A 13225-nucleotide genomic window follows, 5' to 3' on the forward strand; every position below is an offset into this window, starting at 1 on the left:
CAGCACCTCGACTGCTCTGTCCTTGATATTTTGCTTTACGCATCTCTGCACAGCACATGGTGTGTACTGTATCGCAGTCTGTTTACTGTATTCACAAGAATAAAATGTCCCAAAGTTACAAAAGTATTGTTGAACATTTTATAAAGGAAAATGAAGAAATCCTCTGGACTGGTAAATGCTTAATGTCTAAAAATAGGGGGAAAAAAAAAAAGGAAAACTTTTATGCAGCTTCAACATTCTGCAGTCAGGTTCCACTAAGATATGCATATTGTTTGGATGTGATGAATGAATATGCCAGAAAGGAGAGTAATGGTTCGCTGGCCAACACACAGACATGTGCACATGCAACCACACACAAACACACACACACACACACACGTGGTGTGCTTACAGAGCCCTAAGGCACAATAGTAGATGAATGCTTAAAAATAAAAAGTACTTTATAAGTTTTCATGAAGACAACTCAGATGCCTGATAAATCAGTCTCACTACAGCAGCTGTTTCTGCTACAACTAAAATATTTGCATTAAGCTTGACTACGATTTTTTTTTAAATTTATTTCAAGACGAGTTTAATGGTGGAGTTAGTTAAACAGAGGTGAAGATCACGTTATTCTATGGATAGTGGCAGAGAGGTGAAGGATGTGTCCTGAGCAAAGTCAGTTTCTGTGTAAAAACATGTCTTCAGGTAAATCCGACTGAGGTCAGGCCGAGTGCACCTCCGCCAGCGAAAAACTGTTTGCTTACAATTGATTTTCTGCTGTTTCGCGTTGCATTAAGCTGTGGCTGATATTTTCGCAGGGCAATTAAAGTGACTTAAAAAGAAAATCTAGCACAATTAAAATCAATATTGGCGACTGTGTACAAATGTCAAAACACGATTCACCACATCGTACATTGATTGTGTAAAATAAAAAAAAAGGGTAATCACAGAAACTAATCTCATTCAGGGTTCTAATCCGAGCTGGAAACATGCAGGCGTTTATTCCTGAGCTGTCATGTATTCAATTTCAGGGCTATTTAAGAAACATCACTTTATCACTACAAATCTGGTGCTGCAGTAAAAGTTTGGGATCAGTGCTTGAACCTTCCCCAGTTTTTTTTTTTTTTAACTTACTTATTTATTTATTTAGTTTGAGTTGGATTATGTGGTCCCTCAAAAATCACATACACCCATTTGCTGCATGTTATATATTTATCTATAGCTTCTTTACTCCAAATCTACCGGAACGCAACCTTTTCAGATCAAACAGAAGTTTCATAACAGAAACATGAAATAATAAAGAAATATGTACTTTAAATCACTAATAAGCTAAGTGCAAATTTTGGGACAAGAGTGGTACCCAGTGATATTTATAGAGAGCTCACGGCTGTTCCCACCTACAGTTGTCAAAATATAAAAAGAGGCTTGAACGTGGAGGAACAAGACTTTGAAAGCAATTATTAAGAGGTGAACATAAGATGATTCGTGATTCATTCCTTCAAATTATGTGCAAGTTCAAAGGATGCGTATCTCCTTATGAGACAGTAGACTGCTCTAAGTTTCCTTACACTCACCTGCCTGAGATCACAGAGTGATCAGTCAGTCTATAAAACCCTGGATGAACAGAATCCTAACAGGGACAAACAATGGTCAGCGTTTCATTTATTCTGCCGGCACTGATGCAGTCTTCTGTTTTTAAAATGATACAGGGGAGGGAGGTGCTGGCAGGAAGGAAATTAAACTTCAAACAAGCTTTTGTCACATTAAAAATGAAAATCCAGAGAAAAGATTTTCTCCCCGACTGTTATCAGTTTGCGATGTTTGTGATGTGTTCCAGGGTGTATCTGCTGATGAAGTGCAGCGATTTAGTTTTCCTCAGATTGCCTCAATTACTTTTACTACAGTTACTGATTTCCCGAGTTTGCCGCAGTGTCTGTGGAAATCCCCCGCAGAATGTTCTGGGATGTGTTGAATCCAGTATGAGTGGGTGGATTTAATGATAGTGATAACATCAGCGTAGTAACTAGATGAAAAAGCAAGAGATCTAGATTCCTTATTCAGCCTACGGGATACTGTGGTTCAATTGTCTTCTAGTCTATTGGTGAAGAAATTATTTGTGATTGTTAAACACGGTATCTTCAGAAGAAGGATCCAATCATTTGATTTTACGGGGTTGACACCAGATGTACTGATGAGAACGTCATTAGTTCTTGAGACATTTGCTCATAATCGAAAGTAGTGTATAAATACACCATTTACCTAATGGAAAAAGCATTAAAGAAATCATCAAATCATCCTGAGGGAAACATTAATTTCAGAACCAATCCAAACCATCCATACAGTTCGACAGTTGCTGAGACATTTCACTCAAACCCACGAATGTGAGCCTCATGGTGGTGCTAAAGGAAAAGCCGGGATTCACCAAAGCAATTAATGCTTGTACAAAATGTCACGGCAAACCAAGAGCTGGACCAACAGACCCACATTTCTACCCCTTGAGCCACGCTGCTAGCACGGCTGAAAATATGTCCAATGTTGCAGTGATTTGTCAGGACAAATGTGGCTGGACAGGAGCAGGATTCACCATGGCAACAACCTGTCACGGATGCTATACTTTTTCAGGCTGTACTTTGGGGATTTCAGGATGTTCATTTACTGTCTTTTATTATTTATTTTATTTTAGTTGGTCATTGTTTTTCCCCCATTTTGAAACACAGGCCCTTCTCACTGCCACCTGTATCTCTGGCCCTAAAAAACTCGCCAGCACTTGTTTACATTTAAGATACAACCCTTTCAATGCGACCACTGCTTCACCGTGATTTTAAGAAACAAAGCTGTTCCACGTGACAGTCGGCGGGCCAGTTTGGTTTTCAGTTTGAATCTTGTGGCAGGTTTTATTTACGGTAAAGTCCTAATTGGGCAGGATCAAAGATGGTGGAAGAAAAGAAAAACTAATCTTGAACCGAGTCTGGTTCTTTTTCTTTTAAAATGCTTCCTCCACTCCTGACGCTGGGCGGTGATTAACATATGAAAAGCCAGCACCTCTTTGCCTGAAAATAAACAGAGCTATTTTGACCAAATTTAAGCGTCTGGGATGAATATTGATTCATAGCTACTCCGAGTAATGAATGATGAATGTGTTCCCTGTCTGTCATCTGCATTTCTCTCTGCCAGCGAGCAGAGGTCAGCTGTAGCTGTGTGGCTCCTTCGAGCGCAGCTCCCAGTTGAATTTGTCATCAGCGCTGCAGGCAGAGGAAGTGAAGCGAAGCACGAAAGTAGTTACACTTTACATGTTCTTCAAAGGGGAGATCCTCCGCCTCTCACCGTGGAACGTACGGCTGCGTGTAGCCGTGCATGTCGTCGTGTCGGCGGCCTTCGCAGCCCCCGTTTCTCTGACATTTAAAGCAAACAGAGGATCGATGATGAGTCCGAGCAGCAGACTGACACTGACCAGCAGAGTTTCCTCTCTAAACACGGCTGAGCGCCCACTCGTGCTGGTGCATATTACCTGCATCACACTACATTATCTTCTCCCTACTACGCTCCGCGCTTCTCTTTCTCTCCTCAAACCTTGGGTTCGATAAATCACACGCTTGCATAGTGCAACAGAATATCAGTGGAAGATTTATTCATGCAAGCTGTAGACTTCATGGGCACCTCAGACTGTTTACTGTAGCAGAGACACACCTGAGGAAAACGAGTCACCTTTCAGGCAACGAGGCGTCCTCACACATCTCCAGATAATCACACGTGAACTCCACTCCAAAGACACCTTGACCTCTCTAAAGAGGTCCTTTCTCTGTGCTGAACAGTTTTTGTATTGAAAACTATGAGCTGCTTTGCCACGGGTGATAATGCGGGGATCTGCCGAGGGCAAATTAAACCTTCAGTTAGACTTCATTATACTTTACTACACTAAAAGAAGCTCTTGCTGGTTAAAAGTTAAGGTTGCACTCAGCAAGATTTTACGTAAAAGTACATGTAAATCACAAAGTTGAGCAGCAGTAAGAGCATGTCGTTACTACTAATTGAGACACTGTGGATTCACACTCACTGTACGCCCAAAAATAAAGTCTGTGCCTGACTGGAGACGGGTGGGAAATCTTACCAAACAGAATGTGACATTAGGTGAACTCAGCACAGTGAAAGTACTTTTTCTCTTCTGAAATTCAAGCTGTTTTTTTTTTCTTGCGGTCCCTTGGGACCGGCAAAGTGAGAAGACACATAGTGTGGTTTTATCTTTGTTTTTAAGAAATGTACACACAGCTTCATCCAGCTGGAAAATCTCTTGGTGTGTAAATAAAAAAAAAAAAAAAGAAAAGATGAAAATAAATAAATAGGAATAAAAAACAGAAAAGTCAAATGAGTTCCCTGTGCTTCCTGTAAAAGAAATATTTTTTCTACATTTTGGAAGTACAGATTAAGGTATACAGTAAATTTACAGCAGTAAGTCATATGTATTCATTTTATATACTATAGTAAACTTCATACACAGGTCAAAACTATAAAAAGATTTGTTTCTGGTTGTTGTCTAACTTTTTGTTGTTTTCTAAAATAGATTAACCAGCACACCTATGCAACATGTAACAGACAGATTCAGTTAGAATCAGTCAGACAGCACCTGTGTACGACGTTAGTAAAAAATACTCCCAACAAAATATAATTCACTCTTCGGGGGAAGAGCTTTAGCAAATTGAACCCTGATGCATTTTTGTGGACTTAAGTGACAGACCAATTTAGTCTGGTTACACTTCGAGTTGTACAAGCTCTCGCCTTCATTTTGTCGAAATGATTGGCATTTTTCATCATGCTTTCCATCAGTGTAATTAACGCTGACGAGCACCGAGATGTATCCTGCCTCTTTATGCTTGTTTGCACAAAATACAAAGTGCCTCCTTTCCGAGAGGATGAACTGATGAAATACAAATGTAATACCTCTTGAAACGTGGTGAAAAATGAAAACATGACCCTCGCTTTCAACTTTTACCGTCCTGTAAACTTTCAGGCAATTACACAGCTTCCCACATTGCAGAGTAAGTGGGTGCAGCAGCCGCAAAATAAACCTCTGCACCCCCCTGCAAGGCAAGGGTTCCCTCGACACTTGCAACAGAGCAGTCTGCCTAGGGCTCCTGATAGTCGCTCTAATAAAACTACTTTCTTGGGGGACATTGTTAACTTAATTGGACAGATTAAACTATAGAGAGCTGGAGAGAGGGGAAATGAATTGTGACAAATGTCCTACGTCATGAGACACTGCTCTCGAATATAAGACCAGCGCCTGAATATTTCAATACATGGAAGATGTTGATTTGTTATCTTCTCACCTATAGAGTTGTATAGATCATATAAGTCTGTGTTAAAAAAATATATATAAAGATTGTTGTTGTTGTTTGTGTATAACACAAAAAGTTATACACAAAACAGATGAATAAATGAAATGACTGAGAAGAACTGAGCACATTTGCTAAACAAACCTCCAGTGACACACTTTCTCCATGAAATCCATTTAAATCAACCAGGGAAATTAACATTTAACCAAGGAAAACACTGTTGAGGTACATGCTATACTCTTTACACAGTATATAGTAAATACTGAACTATAATTTTCCCTGTGAGATTGAAAGAGTCTATACTGTAGATTAGACTTGATTGTGTTTCTATTCAGCTGTATGCCTTTGGAAGACGATGTTATGTTTGCAGATATTAATTAAATAATTTCTGATCCGAGGACTAACAGTGAATTTTGTCCAACTCTGACTTTTCACTCTGAGAAGCAGCTATTGTTCAGTAATCCTCTGGATTAAACACCCAGCTCCCACCAGGTTTGGTCAGTTCTTAGAAAGTCATGACTGTGCCCAGTAATCACAGCGTATAAACACAGGTATCTAAAGCTCAGATATTTTCTCCTTTGTGTCTTCCCATTAAACAGACCTGTCTAATTTAACATTAAAATCCCTAATTCATGCAACAAATCCTTCCAAAAACAAAGAAATCAAATGACTGGGTTTTTGCACCAAGTGGACAAAAGCTGCTCCTTTTCTTTATTCATATTCATGAACTGGTGGACAATTTGAATCAGTCTCCAAAGACTAAAAGACTAATTCAAATCCTCTGACAGACAGAAAATCTCAGTAAGAGGACCATTGTTGAGGAATGTGCTGTTCATTTTCAGAAAATCAGCATAACAATTTCACTGTTCATTGTTAAATATGCTCTGAACTGGATCTTTAAACTTCTTTGTAATTTGAGTTTCGTAAGCCATCAATCACTCACGGCGGATGAAAAGTGAGTCCGCAGAGATCTCATTTCTGTTTCCTTCACAGTGTTTTCAAATGAGACGTTTAGGGATTTTCTAAGTTGCCTCGCACCTTTCATCAGTCATTCACACCTACAGGGACTGAGCTGCAGGTGCAGGAGTTTCTCTTTGGTCTCAGTGACCGCTGATCATCTGAGTTAAATATCATGAGGTGATGTCCTGCAGGGGACTTTGACACATGACTGAGTGAATGAGGACTGACATCCACCTGTAAAGACACATAAACTGCCGGCATGGCTCTATGGATGGATGACGGAGGGATAAAATATAGAATGAAATCATAAAATAATAAATAAACGTAAGGCCCATTCATCTATATGTACATCACTGCAATGCAACTACATTAGTTTAGAATAATCTAACATCTCCAGAACATTTCTATCATGCTGCTCCAGATCGATCCATCTTTTAAAGTCGTTTGAGGGATGAAATCATATCTGAACACCTCACTTATTAATTAATTCATTAATTTAATCATTTATTTATTAATTAACAATTGCAATGAGTCAACGAGGCAAGTTCCGTGTGCTGGTAAATTGATGTATAATTATTCATACCTTCAGCAGATTACAAATGATCCATTGCTCATTTAAAATGATGGATTGGCGACTTATATCTTTCCTCCCTGTTTCTCCATCACCAGACACATCCATCAGGCAACTATTCTTTCTCCTGACAGGCTGAAACTGTGATCCTTCATGGTGATCAAAACTTTCACCAAGCGTTAGTTCCCTCACTCCTCATAAATGACCGGTGAAGCATCGGTAAATCACCGCGCCGGAGTCATAACTTTTGCCGCTTCCTTTATAAGGATTTCTGAACCTGTCTCGGCTGATGCACTTTATATGCACTTTATGTCAGGGAGCGCTTTTACTTGAGAGAAGTGGACATTAATAGCAGCATACACTTATGATGAGACCAGGAGGTTTTTTTTTGCTTTACCATAGATGAAGACAAAAGGTGAAAAAGAAAGAGAAAGAAGATAAACAGTGACATGGATTTTAAAAATACTGTATAAACCTTAAGGGATAAATCATTTATTACAATTCCACTATAATGTCAGATAATATTAGACCATGATTCCTGATGTTGATTATAACATTTTACTGACCAAGTTTATGGCTGAATAATTCAAACGGGGGAACGAACACAAGCAATCAAACCAACAGACGGGTTTTAAAGAAACCACCAGTTAGCCGAACTTATTTGGAAAAGAAAATAGAGATGTGAGGTGAAATTACCACTCAAACTCTCTGCTCCAACCATCCATCACAGCTTATCGACCGTCTTCAGGGTTCAACTTTGATCTACCCTGTTTGCTGCAGCTGAGTATGCACAGAGTTTTCCAGAGTAATGAGGGATGATTGTGGACATTTCAGGTGTGATCTCTTTGGATAATCTGCACAACCAGCCTGACTGCCTGTGTTCTTGGCCTGCTGGACTTTGCTGTGGTTGTGTCACAGTGTTCTTAAATATACGCAGTGTTTTTAGGAGTAAAACGACAAGTTTCCAAAGAGCCTAGTCTCCTTAGTCCCCAACAGCTGCCGTAAAGTCAGAAAGAATAATGAGCTTTTTAAAATCGTCCTTCCTCATCTCTTCTTCCTCATCCCAAACCCAGCCTTCACTTTGAGTGTGGTGGCTGTGAGGTGCATGTTTAAGGAGCACCATACCTGCTTTCATGATTCTCACAGATGCATCATTTATCATCTTCAAGACACTTCATTTTTCACTCCTCATTTACGTGACTTTTCAGCACTGACATGTGAAAGCTGATCCACTCACCTTCAGTACGGTGGATCCCAGCTCCAGGCCCACCAGGACAGTCCTGTCCACCAGCTCGGCTATCCTGGGGTCAGCCACCTTCAGGGAGTCCTGGACCATTTCAGTCACGTCCACCTGCCAGTCGGGCCCCAGCATGGTGATGACCTGGTCGGTTCCCTCTGTGGAGGTGGTGTGGAACTGGGTCAGCACCTTGACCAGGGCTCGCTGGTACTGCAGCGTGCAGCCGCGGCTCACTCGGCGCTCGTCGTCGTCGTCATCTGCATCGCTGTCTCTGGTGGTTCTTGGGTGGAGACAAAGGGGGAAATATAATTGGAGTGGAGACTATAAATGCATTAATCATTCATCTGTCTGGTGTCAAGGAGTTGTAAGAAGGCAACTGGGGTGAAAAACCTGAGAAGCTGAATTTGGTACCCAAGACTTGGCCAAGCGTGTACAGCAGCGGACCCGTAAAAGACTGAGAAGCACTGATAAAAACATTAAGAACTGAAAACCATCGGCAATCATAACTTATCACTTCTTTAAACCTGAGCAGCTGCTGCGAATTTATGCTCAACACAGTGGCCTGACTCTACGTCTCAGTTTGAGCCTTCTGTTCTTAAGGGTCCCTGCTCTTTTCACAATTTGACATCATAACACTGATGAGAAACTTGGCGCCGCTCCACAAAAAAAATCCATCACGTTATCTGTTCTGATGTAGTGGCGATGGAGGAAAATGTCCTCCACGCCAGCAGGGAATGAGATAAGCACCAAAAAGCAGAGTTTTGGACTGGTGCCCTTCTTATTTCACAGGAGCCCTGGGCAGCGGGGTTAAACATGCCAGGTGCATCTCCCGCCGAGTGCAATCTGCTCTACAACAAGATGTATGAGTTGCCCGACTTCCCTCGGCAGGATCGACAGTTTGCCAGTTTCTCCTTAAAAAGCACTCCTCTGCTTAATCTTCGCTTCGACTTAACTATTTGAACAACTTGAGATTCAGGAGAGGCGGCGGGGCTGTCAGCCGCCGGCAAAGTATACATCCCACCCATTGATTCAAGGAATAGGTCTGATTATCAGGCCGAGCACTTCCGTCCTGAGGTCTCATAAATGCTTAGAATACACTCTCTTAACAGCAAAAGCCCGTGTACCTTTCCACCTGTCCCACCTAATGGGTTTGATTATTAATTCATCTGAGCTCGCTACTTCTCCACACCTCATCACTCCCACCAATACTTCAGCACTCTGCTCTGCCTATAACTTTGCACTGGCAGGTTATAGGATGTTGAAGAATAAAAAAAAAAAAAAACGGCCTCCCGTAAGGCTCTCATGGGTCACTGGAGGTACCTGCATGCAGCTGTTCACTCAGGCAACTTTAACATAACCCCGTGAACCTCCTTCGCTCTGATTAAGCTCGGGTCATGGACGTATCACTTCTGTGTCTATGGTTGGATGCACTTGTTACTTTGAAATGAATAAAAAATGTAAAGCACTTTCACAATCACTCTGTGATTTTCCAACAATGTGGCCAAGCCATTAGGATTTCAACTCAATGCAATGAAATTTACTGACTACACGCAGTCAGGAAAACAATAACAATACAATAACAATACAAAGAAGACAGCGTGTAGCTGCCAGAAGAAACTGAACCTGGTTTAACTGTAGTAATTAAGCCATTTGAGGGTCACAATAATCTTGCATTATGGATTCTGTGTCAAATATTAATTCACAAATTGGGGAGTTTTTGCACATCTTAACAAGCACGTTCTTTAATTGTGTTTTTACATTCAGACAGAGGCTTTAGAAAAATCATTTGAAAACTGTTCACACAATTTAGTATGCATCATTCTGGTGGAGACTGGACCATTTGGTGCACTTTCATTCGTAGGAAGAATCAAAAGAAATAAACAGGAAAAAAAAAAGAAAAAAATGATTCTAAAAAAGAAAACTGATCAGAAAATCAGAGCCTCAGGAGCAAATCTGAAAATGTACTCTTGAACTAAACAGTGCTGAAAATATGAGCAACTCCAACGAGCAGCCGTCAGCAGTGGCACTTAACAACAACAAGGTTGGGGTATTTCTGTGTGGGGTTTGTACTTTTTCTCCATCTGTTTGTGTTTTTTTTCTGGGCTCTCTGGTTTCCTCCCACACTCCAAAGACAAGTTTGGGGTATTGGTGTGAGTGTGAGTTGAAATGGCTTCCTTGTATCTACATGTGTGTGAGTCCTATAATAGACTGACAACCTGTCAAACATGTACCCCACCTCTTGCCTGAACTGAGGCAGGATCCTGCCCCTGAGCAACCCTCACCCTGCACAGGGTAAGTGTGTATATAGATATTGGATGGGTGGATAATTTTGAGATTAAAGAATTTTTGTACAGTAGCAGACAAACATTATTTACCTACTGAGTCAATAAAAGTTTCTTGTTATGTGAGTTTATATGTTTAAATTTCAGACGGTGGCTTTACTACCAAACTCATCATTCATTAACAGCTTTGGGGTCAGGGAAACATATCTGAAAAATAGACTTAAACTACATTGTTGGGAGGAGAAGCTTTGTAAAATATGCGAGTATAACCCCTGATGACAACAGGGTCACCTCAGGTTGGACCTCCAGACTTTAAATCTATAACTGAAAGTCTGTGTTACACAGTAGAGGTGTGGAGCTTGGAAAGATGTGGTTGTTTAGCAGCAGGGTGGATCTAACAACAAGATGCTTCTTGGTGAGAAATGTAGGATCCGGTGTTTTTGGAGCTTTATGCATATTAACTATTTATAAGGGAATAGTCGTGATATGTTGGCCTCTGCTGCTCCAATGCTTTTTCTTTTTTAATCTCCTGTGAGTCCACCAACTTTTCCGAAGTGAAAGCTAAATCACTGGAGTGTCCCTTAAAGGTGCAATAACCCTAAAACAGTAAACCTAATCAAGAGCAACTGGCTGATGTTTTCTGTTGGGAACTGAGAAACTAGAACCTAAACCTGATGTCAGTAATGATGCACTTTCCTACCAGTTCCCATTAGATCTCTGGCACTGGATATCATGTGGACTTTTTTTTTCTGTGTGTCGCTGCGTGTTGGAGACTGACAGCATAGCTTCAGGACATGTAGTTGCTATAGTACTTAGAAGGTAAGCGAGTTAACCCCACAGCAGACGCTGAGACTGCACCCTCAGCTACTCATTCAGTTAAAGGTGGAAGAAAAACCCAATGAGACAGTAAGACTTTTTCTGTCTCTGTCAAGGAGTTTCACAACTCTTGGCTTAGGTCAGTGAAAGTTTACCTTCCTGAGTCTGTACCTGAAAATAAGGTTGATATATTTTCTCCCCCAGAAGAATATTGTCTGTTCTTATTAGAGTCTCTGATACAACCGTACAAGCGGAAGCTTCAGTGCACACGAGCTGCCCGCCCGATTACACTTTCTTTCCTTTTTTAGAGCATGTTACGGGATAATGCAGCCAGTGAGCAATTCAGCTGCACTGTAGCAAAGGCCCACTGCAGGCCAAGAGACCCTGCTGCACATGAAGGTTCAGAACGTGTCACTTTGCTGTAGCGAGGGAATGTAGGATGGAAAGACTGCAACAGAAAGGAAAATAAAAGACTTAAGGAGGCGAGGGAGAGAGTGTGGGAGGTTAGAGGTTGTGTAAAGGAGAGTCAGAGCAGTCGTGAGCGGAGGAAAATAAGCAAGAGACAGTGAGTGCTGTGAGGATTGAGGGGAGTTAGAGAAAAGACAGCAATTCAGTCTAATAATCACAAAATAAAGCAGCTTTAGCGGATTCTGATGCAGATAATCATCATGATTCGGTGTTACTGGAGTGTGTTTCAGATGACTGATGAGCTTCATTGCAGAGTTCTTATTTTCAATCCTAGCATGAGGTATTATTTACAGTGCTTTGTGAGGCCTTTGGAAACATCATCTAATTCATTATCACAGCACTTTATAACGACTCTAAACAAATAAGACCAAGGTCGGGACAAATAGAACCTGCTTTCTCATGCCAGCGATATTGTTACTGCTGACGTTTCTCAAAATTAAGATGATTTCTCGTAAATCCACTTGCTGTCTGTCTAATCTCTCCCTCCCTGGCATCTTGGCACAATAGTTTTGCCAGTCATGCAGCTAGTTGCTGGCAATGGTCTTGTTTTGTTAGTGGCACATGTCCAGGTTGCTGTTTTGCAAGTCACAAAGAAGTTTTGAAACTCAAGTTTAAGTCAAGTTTTAACTCCCAAACTTTGGGTTTGATTCTTAAACAAAGCAAAATGTGCGAGGGCGAGAGATGAGGGATGCTGTTCGACACGGGTTCAGTAGGTTCAACAGGTACAGTTACCCATGAAATGAGGTGCAAACTATTTTCAAATCAATCAGTTAAGTACATAAGCAGGGACTGCTTTTGTTAGATAGAGATAGATAGATACTTTATTCATCCCCTAGGGGAAATTCACAATTGTTTGCACTTCTTGAACATATTTCATGTTTAAATAGTACCAGGCCCTCGCCAGTCTACGGCAGGTACAGCTGTGGATCAGGCAACAGGAAAACAAAACTTGCTAGATCGCATGCATCAAACGACGTGTCCAAACTCATCTCCAGAAATATCACTGAAAACACAAAGACTACTCTCGGAAGGCCGTACCAGTCAGTATCAACAGCGTCAACAGTCTGCATGTGGCACCATGTAGAATGACAAGAATGACAAAAAAAAAAAAAGAAAATTACATACTTTCAGGAAATCCAAATAACAGTATGCAAGAAAAGAAATGTTTCACCTGCAGTGAAATTAACTCCTCTGGCCTGGCTGTGTGGGAATCACAGCAACCTAAAGTATCTCACGAGGGGTCTTTGATTACTGTTTCCAAGAAGGCACAGAGGGAGGCATATGCATGGAAAATGGGATGGAAGAATTGTAGAGATATGTAGTTTAGAAAAACAAACTTTAAAACCACACCAATTTGTTTGAAGCAACTGGTCCGACTATTGATATTCAGGGACCAGTTGAACAACAATATAATATGGTAGAGAATTATACCTTATGAGACTGCCGGCAAACCCTGGGGCCTGGTAAACACTGGACAAATGGTAAACACTATTCAAAAAATAACGAGGCCTGAAAATCCCACAAATCTGAAAAGAGCACATATGTGATTCCTCATCTGCAGGGTTCCACCTTGATTGGC

At 41.0% G+C, this 13225-nt stretch overlaps 1 protein-coding gene across 1 annotated transcript in view; it reads right to left on the reverse strand.

Moving 5' to 3' along the window:
- tmem132e (transmembrane protein 132E) overlaps positions 1-13225 on the reverse strand; it is a 91748-nt gene that overhangs the window by 11075 nt on the left and 67448 nt on the right. Inside the window, exon 7 of the mRNA XM_041052480.1 lies at positions 8081-8360. Within this exon, the coding sequence (XP_040908414.1) occupies positions 8081-8360 (280 nt within the window). The remainder of the gene's footprint in view (positions 1-8080; positions 8361-13225) is intronic.

This window comes from Toxotes jaculatrix, chromosome 12 (assembly GCF_017976425.1).
Source record: "Toxotes jaculatrix isolate fToxJac2 chromosome 12, fToxJac2.pri, whole genome shotgun sequence".
Taxonomy (NCBI): domain Eukaryota; kingdom Metazoa; phylum Chordata; class Actinopteri; family Toxotidae; genus Toxotes; species Toxotes jaculatrix.